The sequence below is a fragment of the Mytilus edulis genome, chromosome 1 (genome assembly GCF_963676685.1).
Source record: "Mytilus edulis chromosome 1, xbMytEdul2.2, whole genome shotgun sequence".
NCBI lineage: Eukaryota > Metazoa > Mollusca > Bivalvia > Mytilida > Mytilidae > Mytilus > Mytilus edulis.
The window spans coordinates 37,529,970-37,550,029 of NC_092344.1; the positions used below are offsets into that span (position 1 = coordinate 37,529,970).

Below are 20,060 nucleotides of genomic sequence, written 5' to 3' on the forward strand. Positions count from 1 at the left end.
AATAAAACACATATGTCGCTATATACGTCAAATGTATGATTATTTTAACACTATCTTTCAATTGCTTTTTACAAGGAGAATAACATCCACGCTATGTCGTTTGTAGTGTTTGATTTCCTATTTCCCATTGTACGATTGTACGTATATCCACTTTTAGAACATGCTACTTGGAACCCCAACAAATACCTTCAATTTTCCGCGGACTGCAGAACACCACATATGTTTTTGCAATTAAGAACAACGACGTTTTCCTTCGACGACATTGTGCCGATATTCCGTCCTTCATATACCGTTATCATATGAGTATAAAGTCGAACGTTTTCCCAAGTAAAGAATTCATGCTCCTTCAGGATCACCAGTGATGACGGTGTGAATTTAAGATCCAATTATCACCAAGATGGTACAAGAAGTTCTCGAAAGGTCTGTTTATTAGCACTGTACCAACATTGTAAGCCACTTATTATATACTAAGCATATCCTGTTTTTCGTGGGTTTGTGTTAATCAGCCTTTGGTTTTCTTTGTTGTTTGTATACTGTTGTTTTTCTTTTCCACCTCTCTGTCACAGTCAATGGTGGATGGAGTAGTTGGAAACAATGGGGAAGCTGGGACAATTGTACTGCTGAATGTAAACCATGTGGGTCATCCACAGACCCTAACAAGACTAGAATTCGTTACAGAGATTGTAACAACCCGAGACCTGCGTGTAATGGGAGTTTATGCTCTGGATCAGAGTATAGTTCTGAATCAAAATCATGTAACACAAAATACTGCATTGGTAAGCTTAAATTGTATATATGTCTAAACTATTCACAATGTTGACTTTGCATGCTGTATCCCTTCTTTTGACATTTTTTTCCTATGTCCTAAGGAATATGTCAAAGAGACACCAACCTATGGACAACAAATATGTCTGTTTGTTTTCAACAAATTGTTGTCAATATAATTGAATTGTATGGCACTTTCGTAGAAGTGAGAGGTTAACTAGCTTTAAAACCAGTATAACCTACCATTTTCTTCATACCGAAATATATATGACATTTGGCTTGTGTTTTAGCTTTTGATTTTGCCATTTAAAATCGGACTTTCCGTTTTGAATTTTCCCTTGAGTTCGGTATTTTTTTGCTAAACCTTTATGCCTTTAAAAAAAATCCGAGGAATATTTATTTACTCCTATCTTTCATCAATAGTTTTTTGGGGGTAAGACCTAAGGTGGAACTGCATAATTATGCAGAGTTATATCAAGTGTGTGCAAATAATCGTAACTTTTATTTTACATAACTTGAGAAAATGACAAAATGATGAAATTTGTAATAAAAACAATGATAAAATATGATGATGATTATGATGTAGAATTTGCCCTTTTTAATATCTATCTTATTGTGATTCCGTCAATAAAACACATATGTCGCTATATACGTCAAATGTATGATTATTTTAACACTATCTCTCAATTGCTTTTTACAAGGCGAAACACATCCACGCTATGTCGTTTAGAAGTGTTTGATTTCCCATTTACCATTGTACGATTGTACGTTTATCCACTTTTAGAACATGCTACTTGGAACCCCAACAAATACCTTCAATTTTCCACGGACTGCAGAACACCACATAGGTTTTTGCAATTAAGAACAACGACGTTTTCCTTCGACGACATTGTGCCGATATTTCGTCCTTCATATACCGTTATCTTATGAGTATAAAGTCGAACGTTTTCCCAAGTGAAGAATTCATGCACCATCAGGATCACCAGTGATGACGGTGTGAATTTAAGATCCAATTATCACCAAGATGGTACAAGAAGTTCTCGAAAGGTCTGTTTATTTGCACTGTACCAACATTGTAAGCCACTTATTATATACAAAGCATATCCTGTTTTTCGTGGGTTCGTGTTAATCATCCTTTGGTTTTCTTTGTTGTTTGTATACTGTTGTTTTTCTTTTCCACCTGTCTGTCACAGTCAATGGTGGATGGAGTAGTTGGGAACAATGGGGAAGCTGGGACAATTGTACTGCTGAATGTAAACCATGTGGATCATCCACAGACCCTTACAAGACTAGAATTCGTTACAGAGATTGTAACAACCCGAGTCCTGCGTGTAATGGGAGTTTATGCTCTGGATCAGAGTATAGTTCTGAATCAAAATCTTGTAACACAAAATACTGCATTGGTAAGCTTAAATTGTATATATGTCTAAACTATTCACAATGTTGACTTTGCATGCTGTATCCCTTCTTTTGACATTTTTTTCCTATGTCCTAAGGAATATGTCAAAGAGACACCAACCTATGGACAACAAATATGTCTGTTTGTTTTCAACAAATTGTTGTCAATATAATTGAATTGTATGGCACTTTCGTAGAAGTGAGAGGTAAACTAGCTTTAAAACCAGTATAACCTACCATTTTCTTCATACCGAAATAGATATGACATTTGGCTTGTGTTTTAGCTTTTGATTTTGCCATTTAAAATGGGACTTTCCGTTTTGAATTTTCCCTTGAGTTCGGTATTTTTTTGCTAAACCTTTATGCCTTTAAAACAAATCCGAGGAATATTTATTCACTCCTATCTTTCATCAATAGTTTTTTGGTGGTAAGACCTAAGGTGGAACTGTATAATTATGCAGAGTTATATCAAGTGTGTGCAAATAATCGTAACTTTTCTTTTACATAACTTGAGAAAATGACAAAATGATGAAATTTGTAATTGAAACAATGATAAAATATGATGATGATTATGATGTAGAATTTGCCCTTTTTAATATCTATCTTATTGCGATTCCGTCAATAAAACACATATGTCGCTATATACGTCAAATGTATGATTATTTTAACACTATCTTTCAATTGCTTTTTACAAGGAGAATAACATCCACGCTATGTCGTTTGTAGTGTTTGATTTCCCATTTCCCATTGTACGATTGTACGTATATCCACTTTTAGAACATGCTACTTGGAACCCCAACAAATACCTTCAATTTTCCGCGGACTGCAGAACACCACATATGTTTTTGCAATTAAGAACAACGACGTTTTCCTTCGACGACATTGTGCCGATATTCCGTCCTTCATATACCGTTATCAAATGAGTATAAAGTCGAACGTTTTCTCAAGTAAAGAATTCATGCTCCTTCAGGATCACCAGTGATGACGGTGTGAATTTAAGATCCAATTATCACCAAGATGGTACAAGAAGTTCTCGAAAGGTCTGTTTATTAGCACTGTACCAACATTGTAAGCCACTTATTATATACTAAGCATATCCTGTTTTTCGTGGGTTTGTGTTAATCAGCCTTTGGTTTTCTTTGTTGTTTGTATACTGTTGTTTTTCTTTTCCACCTCTCTGTCACAGTCAATGGTGGATGGAGTAGTTGGAAACAATGGGGAAGCTGGGACAATTGTACTGCTGAATGTAAACCATGTGGGTCATCCACAGACCCTAACAAGACTAGAATTCGTTACAGAGATTGTAACAACCCGAGACCTGCGTGTAATGGGAGTTTATGCTCTGGATCAGAGTATAGTTCTGAATCAAAATCATGTAACACAAAATACTGCATTGGTAAGCTTAAATTGTATATATGTCTAAACTATTCACAATGTTGACTTTGCATGCTGTATCCCTTCTTTTGACATTTTTTTCCTATGTCCTAAGGAATATGTCAAAGAGACACCAACCTATGGACAACAAATATGTCTGTTTGTTTTCAACAAATTGTTGTCAATATAATTGAATTGTATGGCACTTTCGTAGAAGTGAGAGGTTAACTAGCTTTAAAACCAGTATAACCTACCATTTTCTTCATACCGAAATATATATGACATTTGGCTTGTGTTTTAGCTTTTGATTTTGCCATTTAAAATCGGACTTTCCGTTTTGAATTTTCCCTTGAGTTCGGTATTTTTTTGCTAAACCTTTATGCCTTTAAAAAAAATCCGAGGAATATTTATTTACTCCTATCTTTCATCAATAGTTTTTTGGGGGTAAGACCTAAGGTGGAACTGCATAATTATGCAGAGTTATATCAAGTGTGTGCAAATAATCGTAACTTTTATTTTACATAACTTGAGAAAATGACAAAATGATGAAATTTGTAATGAAAACAATGATAAAATATGATGATTATTATGATGTAGAATTTGCCCTTTTTAATATCTATCTTATTGTGATTCCGTCAATAAAACACATATGTCGCTATATACGTCAAATGTATGATTATTTTAACACTATCTCTCAATTGCTGTTTACAAGGAGAATAACATCCACGCTATGTCGTTTAGAAGTGTTTGATTTCCCATTCACCATTGTACGATTGTACGTATATCCACTTTTAGACATGCTACTTGGAACCCCAACAAATACCTTCAATTTTCCACGGACTGCAGAACACCACATAGGTTTTTGCAATTAAGAACAACGACGTTTTCCTTCGACGACATTGTGCCGATATTTTGTCCTTCATATACCGTTATCATATGAGTATAAAGTCGAACGTTTTCCCAAGTGAAGAATTCATGCTCCTTCAGGATCACCAGTGATGACGGTGTGAATTTAAGATCCAATTATCACCAAGATGGTACAAGAAGTTCTCGAAAGGTCTGTTATTAGCACTGTACCAACATTGTAAGCCACTTATTATATACTAAGCATATCCTGTTTTTCGTGGGTTCGTGTTAATCAGCCTTTGGTTTTCTTTGTTGTTTGTATACTGTTGTTTTTCTTTTCTACCTCTCTGTCACAGTCAATGGTGGATGGAGTAGTTGGGAACAATGGGGAAGCTGGGACAATTGTACTGCTGAATGTAAACCATGTGGGTCATCCACAGACCCTAACAAGACTAGAATTCGTTACAGAGATTGTAACAACCCGAGACCTGCGTGTAATGGGAGTTTATGCTCTGGATCAGAGTATAGTTCTGAATCAAAATCATGTAACACAAAATACTGCATTGGTAAGCTTAAATTGTATATATGTCTAAACTATTCACAATGTTGACTTTGCATGCTGTATCCCTTCTTTTGACATTTTTTTCCTATGTCCTAAGGAATATGTCAAAGAGACACCAACCTATGGACAACAAATATGTCTGTTTGTTTTCAACAAATTGTTGTCAATATAATTGAATTGTATGGCACTTTCGTAGAAGTGAGAGGTTAACTAGCTTTAAAACCAGTATAACCTACCATTTTCTTCATACCGAAATATATATGACATTTGGCTTGTGTTTTAGCTTTTGATTTTGCCATTTAAAATCGGACTTTCCGTTTTGAATTTTCCCTTGAGTTCGGTATTTTTTTGCTAAACCTTTATGCCTTTAAAAAAAATCCGAGGAATATTTATTTACTCCTATCTTTCATCAATAGTTTTTTGGGGGTAAGACCTAAGGTGGAACTGCATAATTATGCAGAGTTATATCAAGTGTGTGCAAATAATCGTAACTTTTATTTTACATAACTTGAGAAAATGACAAAATGATGAAATTTGTAATGAAAACAATGATAAAATATGATGATTATTATGATGTAGAATTTGCCCTTTTTAATATCTATCTTATTGTGATTCCGTCAATAAAACACATATGTCGCTATATACGTCAAATGTATGATTATTTTAACACTATCTCTCAATTGCTGTTTACAAGGAGAATAACATCCACGCTATGTCGTTTAGAAGTGTTTGATTTCCCATTCACCATTGTACGATTGTACGTATATCCACTTTTAGAACATGCTACTTGGAACCCCAACAAATACCTTCAATTTTCCACGGACTACAGAACACCACATAGGTTTTTGCAATTAAGAACAACGACGTTTTCCTTCGACGACATTGTGCCGATATTTCGTCCTTCATATACCGTTATCATATGAGTATAAAGTCGAACGTTTTCCCAAGTGAAGAATTCATGCTCCTTCAGGATCACCAGTGATGACGGTGTGAATTTAAGATCCAATTATCACCAAGATGGTACAAGAAGTTCTCGAAAGGTCTGTTATTAGCACTGTACCAACATTGTAAGCCACTTATTATATACTAAGCATATCCTGTTTTTCGTGGGTTTGTGTTAATCAGCCTTTGGTTTTCTTTGTTGTTTGTATACTGTTGTTTTTCTTTTCCACCTCTCTGTCACAGTCAATGGTGGATGGAGTAGTTGGGAACAATGGGGAAGCTGGGACAATTGTACTGCTGAATGTAAACCATGTGGATCATCCACAGACCCTAACAAGACTAGAATTCGTTACAGAGATTGTAACAACCCGAGACCTGCGTGTAATGGGAGTTTATGCTCTGGATCAGAGTATAGTTCTGAATCAAAATCATGTAACACAAAATACTGCATTGGTAAGCTTAAATTGTATATATGTCTAAACTATTCACAATGTTGACTTTGCATGCTGTATCCCTTCTTTTGACATTTTTTTCCTATGTCCTAAGGAATATGTCAAAGAGACACCAACCTATGGACAACAAATATGTCTGTTTGTTTTCAACAAATTGTTGTCAATATAATTGAATTGTATGGCACTTTCGTAGAAGTGAGAGGTTAACTAGCTTTAAAACCAGTATAACCTACCATTTTCTTCATACCGAAATAGATATGACATTTGGCTTGTGTTTTAGCTGTTGATTTTGCCATTTAAAATGGGACTTTCCGTTTTGAATTTTCCCTTGAGTTCGGTATTTTTTTGCTAAACCTTTATGCCTTTAAAAAAATCCGAGGAATATTTATTCACTCCTATCTTTCATCAATAGTTTTTTGGGGGTAAGACCTAAGGTGGAACTGCATAATTATGCAGAGTTATATCAAGTGTGTGCAAATAATCGTAACTTTTAATTTACATAACTTGAGAAAATGACAAAATGATGAAATTTGTAATGAAAACAATGATAAAATATGATGATTATTATGATGTAGAATTTGCCCTTTTTAATATCTATCTTATTGTGATCCCGTCAATCAAACACATATGTCGCTATATACGTCAAATGTATGATTATTTTAACACTATCTCTCAATTGCTTTTTACAAGGCGAAACACATCCACGCTATGTCGTTTAGAAGTGTTTGATTTCCCATTTACCATTGTACGATTGTACGTTTATCCACTTTTAGAACATGCTATTTGGAACCCCAACAAATACCTTCAATTTTCCACGGACTACAGAACACCACATAGGTTTTTGCAATTAAGAACAACGACGTTTTCCTTCGACGACATTGTGCCGATATTTCGTCCTTCATATACCGTTATCATATGAGTATAAAGTCGAACGTTTTCCCAAGTGAAGAATTCATGCACCATCAGGATCACCAGTGATGACGGTGTGAATTTAAGATCTAATTATCACCAAGATGGTACAAGAAGTTCTCGAAAGGTCTGTTTATTAGCACTGTACCAACATTGTAAGCCACTTATTATATACTAAGCATATCCTGTTTTTCGTGGGTTCGTGTTAATCATCCTTTGGTTTTCTTTGTTGTTTGTATACTGTTGTTTTTCTTTTCCACCTCTCTGTCACAGTCAATGGTGGATGGAGTAGTTGGGAACAATGGGGAAGCTGGGACAATTGTACTGCTGAATGTAAACCATGTGGATCATCCACAGACCCTAACAAGACTAGAATTCGTTACAGAGATTGTAACAACCCGAGACCTGCGTGTAATGGGAGTTTATGCTCTGGATCAGAGTATAGTTCTGAATCAAAATCATGTAACACAAAATACTGCATTGGTAAGCTTAAATTGTATATATGTCTAAACTATTCACAATGTTGACTTTGCATGCTGTATCCCTTCTTTTGACATTTTTTTCCTATGTCCTAAGGAATATGTCAAAGAGACACCAACCTATGGACAACAAATATGTCTGTTTGTTTTCAACAAATTGTTGTCAATATAATTGAATTGTATGGCACTTTCGTAGAAGTGAGAGGTTAACTAGCTTTAGAACCAGTATAACCTACCATTTTCTTCATACCGAAATAGATATGACATTTGGCTTGTGTTTTAGCTTTTGATTTTGCCATTTAAAATGGGACTTTCCGTTTTGAATTTTCCCTTGAGTTCGGTATTTTTTTGCTAAACCTTTATGCCTTTAAAAAAAATCCGAGGAATATTTATTCACTCCTATCTTTCATCAATAGTTTTTTGGGGGTAAGACCTAAGGTGGAACTGCATAATTATGTAGAGTTATATCAAGTGTGTGCAAATAATCGTAACTTTTATTTTACATAACTTGAGAAAATGACAAAATGATGAAATTTGTAATAAAAACAATGATAAAATATGATGATGATTATGATGTAGAATTTGCCCTTTTTAATATCTATCTTATTGTGATCCCGTCAATAAAACACATATGTCGCTATATACGTCAAATGTATGATTATTTTAACACTATCTCTCAATTGCTTTTTACAAGGAGCATAACATCCACGCTATGTCGTTTAGAAGTGTTTGATTTCCCATTCACCATTGTACGATTGTACGTATATCCACTTTTAGAACATGATACTTGGAACCCCAACAAATACCTTCAATTTTCCACGGACTGCAGAACACCACATAGGTTTTTGCAATTAAGAACAACGACGTTTTCCTTCGACGACATTGTGCCGATAATCCGTCCTTCATATACCGTTATCATATGAGTATAAAGTCGAACGTTTTCCCAAGTGAAGAATTCATGCTCATTCAAGATCGCCATCGTTGACGGTGTGAATTTAAGATCCAATTATTACCAAGATGGTACAAGAAGTTCTCGAAAGTTCTGTTTATTAGCACTGTACCAACATTGTAAGCCACTTATTATATACTAAGCATATCCTGTTTTTCGTGGGTTCGTGTTAATCAGCCTTTGGTTTTCTTTGATTTTTGTAAACTGTTGTTTTTCTTTTCCACCTCTCTGTCACAGTCAATGGTGGATGGAGTAGTTGGGACCAATGGGGAAGCTGGGACAATTGTACTGCTGAATGTAAACCATGTGGATCATCCACAGACCCTAACAAGACTAGAATTCGTTACAGAGATTGTAACAACCCGAGTCCTGCGTGTAATGGCAGTTTATGTTCTGGCTCAGGGAATGTCACAGAATCAACAACATGTAACACACAATATTGCATACTGAATATAGGTATTAATCAGTGTTATAAAAATAGAAACAACAAAAGGTTATGGAAAAGTATATGAACACGTCTTAAAATGTGATCATATATTTTTCATAAGATACAAGTCTTGCTGCGTCACATGCTTCTTTTTTTAAAATCATTTTATAGATAAATTATAAATAAAACTTGATCACAAAAGAACAATCTGAAAATCGAAATTGTTTGAATAATCAGAGACAACACAATTTTTTAAGGTCAACTTTATTAGGGGAATACCTTTCAAAATATACAAAATCTCGTAGCTGAGAAGTTTGTATAAAGTTAACATTTATAAAGATTAATATATACACAAAATGAGGATGTAGAAATAGCAGTACTTGGAAATACAACCTCGGTGATTTAAAAATCAGTAGCCTGACATTGTAATGCATGTGCATGTGTTCTTGAATAAGTTGTGAAAATTATGAAAAATCGTGTAATCGTCTTTACTTGAACATGTTTTCTATATTCATATCTAATTTCGATAACATGACAAAAAAAAGAGATGTGGTATGATTGATAATAAGTGAACTGACAAGATAAAGCTAGTTAGAATAACTATAGGTCACTATACCTCGTATTGTCAGCTATAAAAGCAACGACATTGCAAACTGTGAAACTATTCATCAAACGAAAAAACTACATGAGTTATGACAAAACGATTAACAAAAACAAATAGACAACCACTTTAATACAGGCTCCTGACTTTCAAACAAGCACATGTTGAATGTGGCAGTGGCTAAACACATTGTGCGTGAGTGCTCAACCCTCTTTTTATCTGTAAAAACAAGACAAAGCGTATGAACAAACTGTAAAATCAATTGGAAATGACTTCACTTATCAAATTTTAAGAGTATTCGCAGAAGCAGAAAGATTTTTTTTTTATTAGATTTTAGCTTATACATATAGCATTTTCACTTTTTAACCAATCAATACGAATCCAGTAGATTGAAAACGTTACTTCGATGCAAACGAATGATCTTTCAGAAGAACATTTGAAGAGGTTGTTTATGGTATACCGCCATCTTGGATTGTATAATCACAGTACAAAATCAGTCTAGTTACCTGCAAATTAGGAGACAAGATTTGCAATTTATTGGTTAGACTGTTTATTTATATAAAGAAAACTTGGTGATTTATTGTTAAACTCAAAATATTTAAACTTATATCCAATTTTGAGTTTTTATTCTCATTTCTTTTCCAAATAAGCCATTTTAGGGGAGATAACTCTTTTAGTAAAAATTATATACTGGACTGATAGGGGTAAATTTTTAATTTTTATTTGTAGCAAGAAAACAAGTTCGGTGGCACCATTTTTTTTTTTCTTATAAAATATTATGAAACCTATCTTTTCACAATTTATTTCTAAATTCTATCTCATAGATATTTTTTTTATGCACACAAATGTGGTTTTTTTTTATTAACAATCTAACCAAATTTAAGCAACGACTGCTTGCTTAAAAATAGCACTGTAACACATACTTTTTAAATTTTATAATATTTTTGAAAAAAAACCATAGTAAAATCTTTATTTTGACAAAGTAAAAAAAATTCGAACTCAAGAAATATATACCTATGATCTACTTAAAATATATTCACAATTCCAGTTATATGAAATATATGTATATCTAAAATTGATAACTAATATCGACAAATATACTACTTTTTGATTGTTTTAATAAGAAATCGATATTTATTTAAATGTATTTGACAGTAGCATCTCTATCCATAATGTAACGTCAAAGAAAGTAAAAAATAAATTTCACATAAAAATATTAAAATATAAGTTACTTGTTTTAGTACATGGTGGATGGGGATTATGGGAAACATGGACAAAATGGACTAACTGTTCATCAAAATGTAGGGAAGATGGTTCAATATCACCAACAAGGACACGAACCAGAGAGAGGCTCTGTAATTATCCATCACCCGCATGTCATGGAAGATCCTGTTCCGGCTTGACCCTAGAAAATTCAACTGAAGAGTGCAACAGACAATATTGTCCTAGTAATGTATTAGTATTTTATTCTGTGATTATATTGTCTAAATGTACTACTGTATTGTTTATTTGTGTATTTCTCTGTCCTGAATTTTCTTGCATTTATTTGTATTGAATTCTGTCATGTAATGATGTCATTTTAGTGTTAAATTAAACAATGCCATAAAAGCGTGCAATTCGGCTAGCCAGGTTCAACACACCATTGTTTATAAAATTTCCTGTACCAAGACAGGAAAATGGCAATTGTTATCTTAGAGTTCGTTTCTGTGCGTGTTACATTGTCGTTTGATTTTTTTTGCACAGTAGTGTTTATTTTGTTTTTTCGTTGTTTCCCTCTTATTGTTGATGTATTTCCATCGGTTTTATTTTGAAACCCGGATTTGATATTCTTCCCGAGTCGTAATAACCTTCCAGCATTACCGAACTTAACAAAGAAATAACACGACGGGTGCCGTATACGGTGCGGGAAATGCTTACCCTTCCGGAGCACCTGATTTCACTCCCGGTTTTTAGTGGAGTTCGTGTTGTTTCTAAATTATTATTTATAACTGTTGATGAACATGTCCTTTGGTTTTATGCGTCTTTGTTTACTCCTTGGTTTTGATTGTTATTGTCTTGTTATCTTTCATTCGATTTATGACTTCCGAACAGCGGTATAGTACTGTTGACTTTATATATTCCCCAAAAAATCGTTTCGAAAGGATATTCTTATATGAAAAAGGAAAACACAACTGAAAGTCTAAAATAATTGTAAAAAAATTTGTACGAAGCCATGTTTCATATTTGCACACAAAAAAAACCCATCATTTTCAAAAACAATTCCATGAACTCAATAGATTAGACAGGATTTGTCGACTAGAAAATTATATCGTAGAACTGATAAAAGAGGGATGAAAGATACCAAAGGGACAGTCAAAGTCATAAATCTAAAACAAACTGACAACGCCATGGCTAAAAATGAAAAAGACAAACAAACAACAGCACACACGACACAACATAGAAAACTAAAGAATAAACAACACGAACCCCACATGCGGCACCCGTCGTGTTGCTTATGTGATAACAAATCCGGTAAATAGTCTAATTCGGTAGGTCACATTCATGAAAGGGAAGGGGATTGTAGTTACGACGTCAGGAACATATCCTATATAATTTGTGAAACGGTTATTCCATAACGGTCAACCAACTCGTGATGGCGTCCGTAAAATTTACGAAGGGATGATTTCAACTTCACCATTTGGAACTCTTGGTTTAATAGCTTCCTTGTGAGCAGCAACCATCTATCAAGAAAATCATGATAGGAAATGCAAGCACGGGAATATCGTATCAATTGAATGATAATCTAGAAGATATAAGTTTGTAGGTAAAGAACCTTAGTTAGTTGATATTTATCGATATTTGTAGTTGATGGTGGTTGGACACCTTTCAAATCATGGTCTGGATGGACTCAATGTAGCCAAAGCTGTGGTGGAGGACTAAGAGAGAGGAGCGGATTAAGATCTTGTACAGACCCTATACCTTTGCATGGTGGCAAAAACTGCAATGGACTTAATACGAGTGTCGTGTTTGAAGATTGCAATACACTGAAATGTCAAAGTAAGTATTTATTAAACCAGCGTTCTGATCTTATTAGAAATTCTTATCACTTAACGTCTTTCGTTGTATGTTTACCTTTACAAAAAAAAATTTTAGGAACAAATATTGTTGAAATCGTCAGACGACTCCTTTTAGGATAGGAGTTATTACGCTGAAATAACTATTTTTATTTCTTCGTGTTTATTTATCATTTTGACCTGAGAGTCACTGATGAGTCATCTGTTGACGTAATGCGCGTCTGGCTTTGATAACAATATACTAACTAAATAAACGCATCATAGATACCAGGATTAAGTTTTTTATTTACGCTTGACGCGCGTTTCGTCTACTATAAACTCATCAGTGACGCTCAAATTCCAAAAATTAAAAAGGCTAAGTAAAATACGAAGTTGAAGAGCATTGCGAACCAAAATTTCATATACAGCTAAGGTAATCTAATCCTGAGGTAGAAAAGCCTTAGTATTTCAAAAATTCAAAAGTAAACAGTTAATTTATAAATATGACCATATCAAGGATAATTTATCTCAGCACAAAAGTAGGTATCGAAAGAAAAATTATATGAGAAAAATAATTAACAAAAAAGGATTGATAAATAGATCAACTTGATCGAAATCGTCAGTTAATTTTTGTAGGTGATATTAAAATGACGATCTTAGCCATTCTTTTGCTTTTTTATATAACTACAAATAAGAAGATGTGGTATCATAACACTAAACCCAATAATATTTTACCGTACGGCCTTCACCTTTTATTGCATTGTTGCAATGAATTACGTATGTCACGTGTATAGCAGGATCTTTTAAACTTTCTGAAGCAAATGAGATCATCCTCGATTTTTGGTGGGAGGATTCCTGTTGCTCAGGCTTATGTTTCCAATGTTGTGTGCAGTAGACTGTATCTTTTATGGTTATTTTTCGTTTTTTTCGTCACATGTCTGTTCGTTTTCGAAGTTTGAATATCTATTTGGTTTCTTCCACCTCTCTATTAAGTTAGAAATGTAACTACATCGTATGCATCATAAAGAAATTGGGTCTTCTTAAATTTTTTGGCGATTCACATGCAGTGGATAACATTGAGAATGGAAATGGCGAATGTGCACGAGACAATAATCCGGCCAAAGAAGGAGAAAACAGCCAAATATTAAAACAGCTGGGTTCATATTCAGATTAAATGTTGGGAACCTTTGTTTACATGGTTGAAAAATTACATTGAGCTATTGCTACAACTTAAGGTTAGCATGTCACTTCTATAATTAATTACGCTAATCGAATAAAGTTTTGTTTACCTCTTGAATAAATTGTGTATTTCGAATAATACGGTTAATTCACCTTGAAATCAGAGAAATCAATACAGTCATGATTAGATAGATATGCTTTTAAGGGCATACGATACAGGTACAGGGGAGGTAATAAGGTTGCTAACGTAAAATGTTTTTTTCGCGACATCAAACTGTGACATATCGGGAAAAGATGCATTTTTCGACTGATTTTGTATCATTCAAACTGATTTAAGTTGAAAACGAGAGCATGGACCCCTATTTTGTAAAACGACATTTTGTTTCATTTTGCAGGGAAATGATTATAAACCTTTTTTAAAAAACAAATTTTATAAAACTGTAAATAGTGCAATTATTTTAATTTTGATAAATATACAGCAAAAAATGACGTTTTTTTTCTCAATTCATGACCATTTGATTAATATGAGTTAATTCTGAATAAAAAATGCATAAATTTTTTGGATACTTATAAAATACAGAAATTACAAATTATTTGACAAAAAACAATTGTGTTGATCTCTTAAAACAAAAAGTTATGTCTTTCTTTCGAAATGACAAATACGGCCACAAATCCGAGTTTTGAAGAAATATACAAAATGTCGACCTTATTTCACTCAAAAAGTAACACATGAAGGTATATTTTTATTACATATTTGATCTAATAACCCAAAATTAGCCTATATGGAAATTTTCATCAAACTGTAAATACGGGATCAAAACTGTATCGTATGCCCTTAACAGAGAAAAACAGGGGAAGACGTGATTGTTACTCTAATATAAGCAGGAACATATATACTATTCCCAGATATAAATAAGTACAAAACCACAAAAATATTTCTATATTTGAAATTTATTTAGATATATGAAATTATCTTTACAATAATAAACTTTTTTAAGTTATAAATGGGACTGAACTTATAAACCTGGTATCCTTTCATAAACCGCGAAACTGCATCAAATTCGTGTTTTCTGGTAATGGTTAAATAAAATATCAAATACTCGCTTCATTTTCCTCCGGAAATTTCTTTTGTATCAGTAAAAAGGACTAAAACATGTATTACAGCGTTACAATTCAGTGTATTTTGTGCTGATAAGATTTTCGATTTTTCGAAAAGTGAACATTCTTAAATCGAAAGTATAAATAAACAAAATTCCACTACGAAAACCCTGAATATTCCAATTTCAAATAAATCATGTTTTGTATTTTTTTATTTATAGGTTTTTGCATATGTTCAGGATACGGCGGTGTCCATTACCACACACCAGATGGCGCAAATCTACATTTCATGCGAACATCTAAATATATTTTGTGGGAGTCTACATTTCCAAATGATCCGTGTTCATTTAGAGTCGAAACGAAAAACAAAAGAAGATATGGTTATTTGCTTTCTTTCTACCCTCTGTTGGTTGATTTATATATCGTGAATACAACAATTCGTATACTGCAAAACACTGTTACTATGGTAAGTTTTGTTTGTTTATTACATCTGAATGTAATACCTTAGTGATAGTCTAGTTTATAACGTTCTCAATAAAAACTGGCTATCTTGTTTTGTTTTGTTTGATGTAACATCCTTAAATGTCAATTCAGTAAAATTAAGTTGACTTGACTTGTGTTCAAAAGTCATAAATCGACTGAGAAAAAACAAATCGGTGTTACAAACTAAAACCAAGAATATTATGTCTTCATTTCAGTACTTTGCAACAGAAGGTTCTCGTACCATTTTGCTTTTGAAGGATTTGTTTTGTATAAATAAACATTTAACGAAAAAGATACATATTAAATTAAATGATTTTAGGAAATGAACTTTTTTGTATCTATGACATGAAACACATGATAACATGTTTTAAAACAGACAAACTATAGTACACAAAACACATCACAGAAAATTAAGGACTAAGCAACACGAACCAATAGTTGGCAGGACGGCAGATTCTGCTCAACATGTGGCACCCGTCGTGTTTCTCATGGTAGTAATAACATGGTAATAAATATAATTCCATGAAAAGGGAACGGGATTGTAGTTACGATATAAGGAACATATCCGCTTTCATCTTTGAAACGGATATTCCATAATGGTAAACCAATGTTAAAACGTAATTTCGAACTATATTATAAGGATTGTCTATAATATTAATGTTTCTGTCAATTCGATATAACCCCAACAGTACATTTTTAAATAACCCAATACGCAAGCTACCAAGTATGCATTACATTTATGACGTTTCGTCCCCGAGGGTAGCACCATCCCAGTAGTCAGCATTTCGGTGTTGACATGGATATCAATTATATTGTCTTTTTTTATAAATTTTTTGTTTACTAGTACCACACTTTGAATTTTTGGAAAAGTTAAGGATTTTCTTATCCCAGGCATATATTACCGAAGACGTATTTGGCTCAACCTTTTGGAATTTTGGGTCCTCAATGCTTTTCAACTTTGTACTTTATAACTATTTTAATATGAGCGTCACTGATGAGTCTTATGTAGACGAAACGCGAGTCTGGCGTACTAAATTATTATCCTAATACCTTTGATAACTATTTACATCTTCACAGACAGAACAAATATTACAGTCATTCCTTAAATGAATATACAGATATACATAGTTTTCAATAAAGATGGCAAAAACCCTATTTGAGAAAGTTGTGCAACGAACTCTGAATTTTTTTTGTATGTTTACCTTGTAATTCACACAACTGCTTGTCGTACTTCCACCTTAGGTAAATGGTATTGCTATTGAACTACCAACTGTTTTGGTAAATAAATCAATGGAGATAACAAGAAGTGGGAGTTACATCACAGCAATTCATTCAAAATGCAACATACGGGTCCAGTTTGATGGTGATCACATGATCAACGTAAAGGTTTCTAAAAATCTTTTTGCTGGAAAGTTAACTGGTCTTTGTGGAAACTGTAATGAAAATAAACAAGATGACTACCAGACCAAGTCCGTAACAGTTGTTTCTGAGAAGGAGTGGGTTGACAACGGAGGCGTATCAAAAAATTTCAAAGATTCGATAGCTGTTGAACAACCATTAATTAAGTAAGAAAATGTACAAATACAGCTTGTAATCTTTTCAGGGAAATTTTATTATTTGGCGTTTAATATCTTAATCATGTTTAAGTAAAAAGTAGAATAGAAAAAACACCATACTCCGAGAAAAATTGAAAACGGAAAGTCCCTTATCAAATGGCAAAATCAAAACTTCAAACACATCAAGTGAATAGATAAACACTGTCATACTGATGACTTTGTACAGTAAACTTTTCCTGTTAATTTATTGTTCGTCACAGCTGTATTAGTACTCGTTGACGTAAAATTACATGGACTTTAATATTTCTTTACAAAACGAATATTGTGAGCATCACGTATAAGATTTCAAGTTCTGAAAATATTTAGAGATTATATATTGATTTGATATTTTACGAAGCAATTAAAAGCGATTGAAACAGTGAGTATATAGTTTTGGATTTAATATTTTGATAGAGTGGTCATCTGATAAAGTTATTAAATACCTGGCATCGTGTTAATGTTAAATCTTCTCAACAGTTTAGTTGGTGTTCATGACCAAAGTAAATGTTCGCTAAAAGACAAAGTACGAGCTATGAAGGCTGATCGTTGCTGGTACCTTATGTCAAAATCCAGTCCATTTAAGATTTGTAAAGAATCAAAGAAAGTAGATTTTTCCAAGATGTTCTCTAGTTGTGAATTTGATGTTTGCTTCTCTGATCACGAAAATGCCCATTGTCCAACATTACAGCATACAGCATATCAATGTAGTCAACATGGATATATGGTGAAATGGAGAAACTCAAAAATTTGTCGTAAGTTTTTAACTGTTAAAAAAAATGTTTGCCAAAAAAATTAATGACGTAGACAGACATATGCTTGACATCTCTGTAGACAAGCTTTTCATTATATAGGCTCAAAATCGAAAGTGAATATTTCTTTTGAATTAAAAAGACCTGCTTCGAGAACAGAAATTACCCTCATGTTGAAATATTGCAATTGTTTTTTACCACAATGCCGTCATATTTTTCGAATATGACGTCACCAAATTTTTACTTACATACTTACATGAAGAACACGACAGTTGTCAAATAAAAGACAATATAATTATGTTTACATTTCCGTAGAAGAATATATCATTTCCGTTTTGAAAAGGAGCAAGGGGTCTAGTTGTTTCAATCATTGTAGGTAGCCGATTTCTATCTATAAGGTAGCTGGTATCTTTCGACTCTCATGTCTGTTATATTTGTTTTCGTAATTTTTGATATTTCAAACCGTCAGTTTTGTTCTCTGTTAGTCTTGAGAAAACGATGCTAGTCCATCGATAAAAGGCTGAACCGTGTTAAGAGAAAGCCATATCTCTTGCACGTAAAAGATACCCTTATAGATATCAAAAAAGAGCAGGCTAATGTCGCTACAAGGCAGCACTCGCACCCGCAAAGTGGAAAGAGGTTAATATAAGTTACAAAACATTTTTCCCAATTCACCATAAATAAATATGTTTAAACTAAACTCATCTAATACAAACAGAGACATGCACGAGTAAATTCAAACATGAAAACAAATATAGAAATATATATATTTAAGCTCGCTTTTTTAAAATGAAATTTCGATCGCACAGCTTGTTCCTTCGCACACAAAGAATTCTTATTATACGCATTATATTAACATGTTATGCTTATAATTTATCAACTAATAATAAAATCTACTATTGCATATTATAGCCCTAAATTGCAAAGGGGAGTTTGTGTATAATACGTCCGTTTCCTGTACCAATACATGTGATAACCCACGATCTACACAAAATTGTCAAGATCCACCTGTTGACGGCTGCACATGTCCAGATAAAACATATTTGAATGGCGGTAAATGTGTTTTTATTGACAATTGCGGGTCATGTGATCTAAGAATTGAAGGCATATCATCAAAATTAGCAGTAAGTGTTACTTTGATTCTTGCTTTTTAAAAGCAATTGAACGTATGAACAAAACCTGCAGAAATATATCGGTCTTGAACTGATAACCAAACGTTTGCCTTTCAAGTTAATAGTAAATATTGAAATATTTTTTGTTATTAGAAAACATTTTTTTAATTTCTCGTGATAATTGTTTGACATATAATATTTTAGAAATAAACGTTTAAAGGGGCACTACAGTGTAGCTGTCAAATTCATGGTCACCGATTTGACTCAAATTATCATATTTTATTCATAACAATGTCAACAATTATCCGAACTATAAAAAGTCTAAAGTAAGCAGTTTACAGAGCATAGGGTCGATAATATGTAGTTTCGTTTCGTGTGTATTTTAGTCTATACTCCATCTAAATAACTATCGAAACGGCCTGAGATTACCATATAAGCGATGTAAATATAAATACAGATATAAACAGATTAAGTCAACTTGTGCCATTGGACTTTTATAGGTCTGTTTAATTCTATTGTATAGATTAAAAGTATATGTATCTCATCGTTTTTACCTGTACAAGAAAAAAAATGGTGGATCGAATCAGTCATCGAATGATTTACCTTTGTTTCACTTTCAATGTTGACATTCTTTGATATTCTTTTCCTCAAATAACCAGTACACGTATAATGCATGCGTTGTCCATCTCTAGTTAAGGTGTTAAATTGAAGTTCACACGAATACGGATTGAATTAGGTCGAATTATTCACTTGCAAGTGAATAATTCATTATCAATGTCATTTATCCTAATTTGACAAAATTGAACCATTTTGGCCGCTAAAAGCAAATTATTATTTCACTATTTCACTTTTGTTATTGATTGAACAAAAACAAATCATACTTTAGATTTTTTATATATCTCGTACCTAGTGCTGTCAGGTCATATTTTAAGGTTATATTATTTATATTAACCAAGGGTGTATGACCTCAGTGGTGACCAATCTAAAGTGTTAAACAATCGACTTATCGATGTTCACGACTTATGACTTATAAACATAGTTAAAACATTAATCAACAGTTATTGAAACGAACTGCTGGCAATTCCCATAAATTTGCGTCTTAATTCTT

At 33.2% G+C, this 20,060-nt stretch overlaps 1 protein-coding gene across 1 annotated transcript in view; it reads left to right on the top strand.

Moving 5' to 3' along the window:
• The first annotated feature begins 3,352 nt into the window (after positions 1-3,352).
• The window catches only part of LOC139513401 (uncharacterized), a 34,852-nt gene continuing 18,144 nt past the window's right edge, over positions 3,353-20,060 (top strand). Inside the window, exons 1-11 of the mRNA XM_071301872.1 lie at positions 3,353-3,515; positions 4,740-4,949; positions 6,131-6,340; positions 7,522-7,731; positions 8,914-9,132; positions 10,946-11,152; positions 12,549-12,740; positions 15,235-15,479; positions 16,739-17,061; positions 17,569-17,843; positions 18,753-18,964. Coding sequence (XP_071157973.1) covers positions 3,353-3,515; positions 4,740-4,949; positions 6,131-6,340; positions 7,522-7,731; positions 8,914-9,132; positions 10,946-11,152; positions 12,549-12,740; positions 15,235-15,479; positions 16,739-17,061; positions 17,569-17,843; positions 18,753-18,964 — 2,466 coding nt within the window. The remainder of the gene's footprint in view (positions 3,516-4,739; positions 4,950-6,130; positions 6,341-7,521; positions 7,732-8,913; positions 9,133-10,945; positions 11,153-12,548; positions 12,741-15,234; positions 15,480-16,738; positions 17,062-17,568; positions 17,844-18,752; positions 18,965-20,060) is intronic.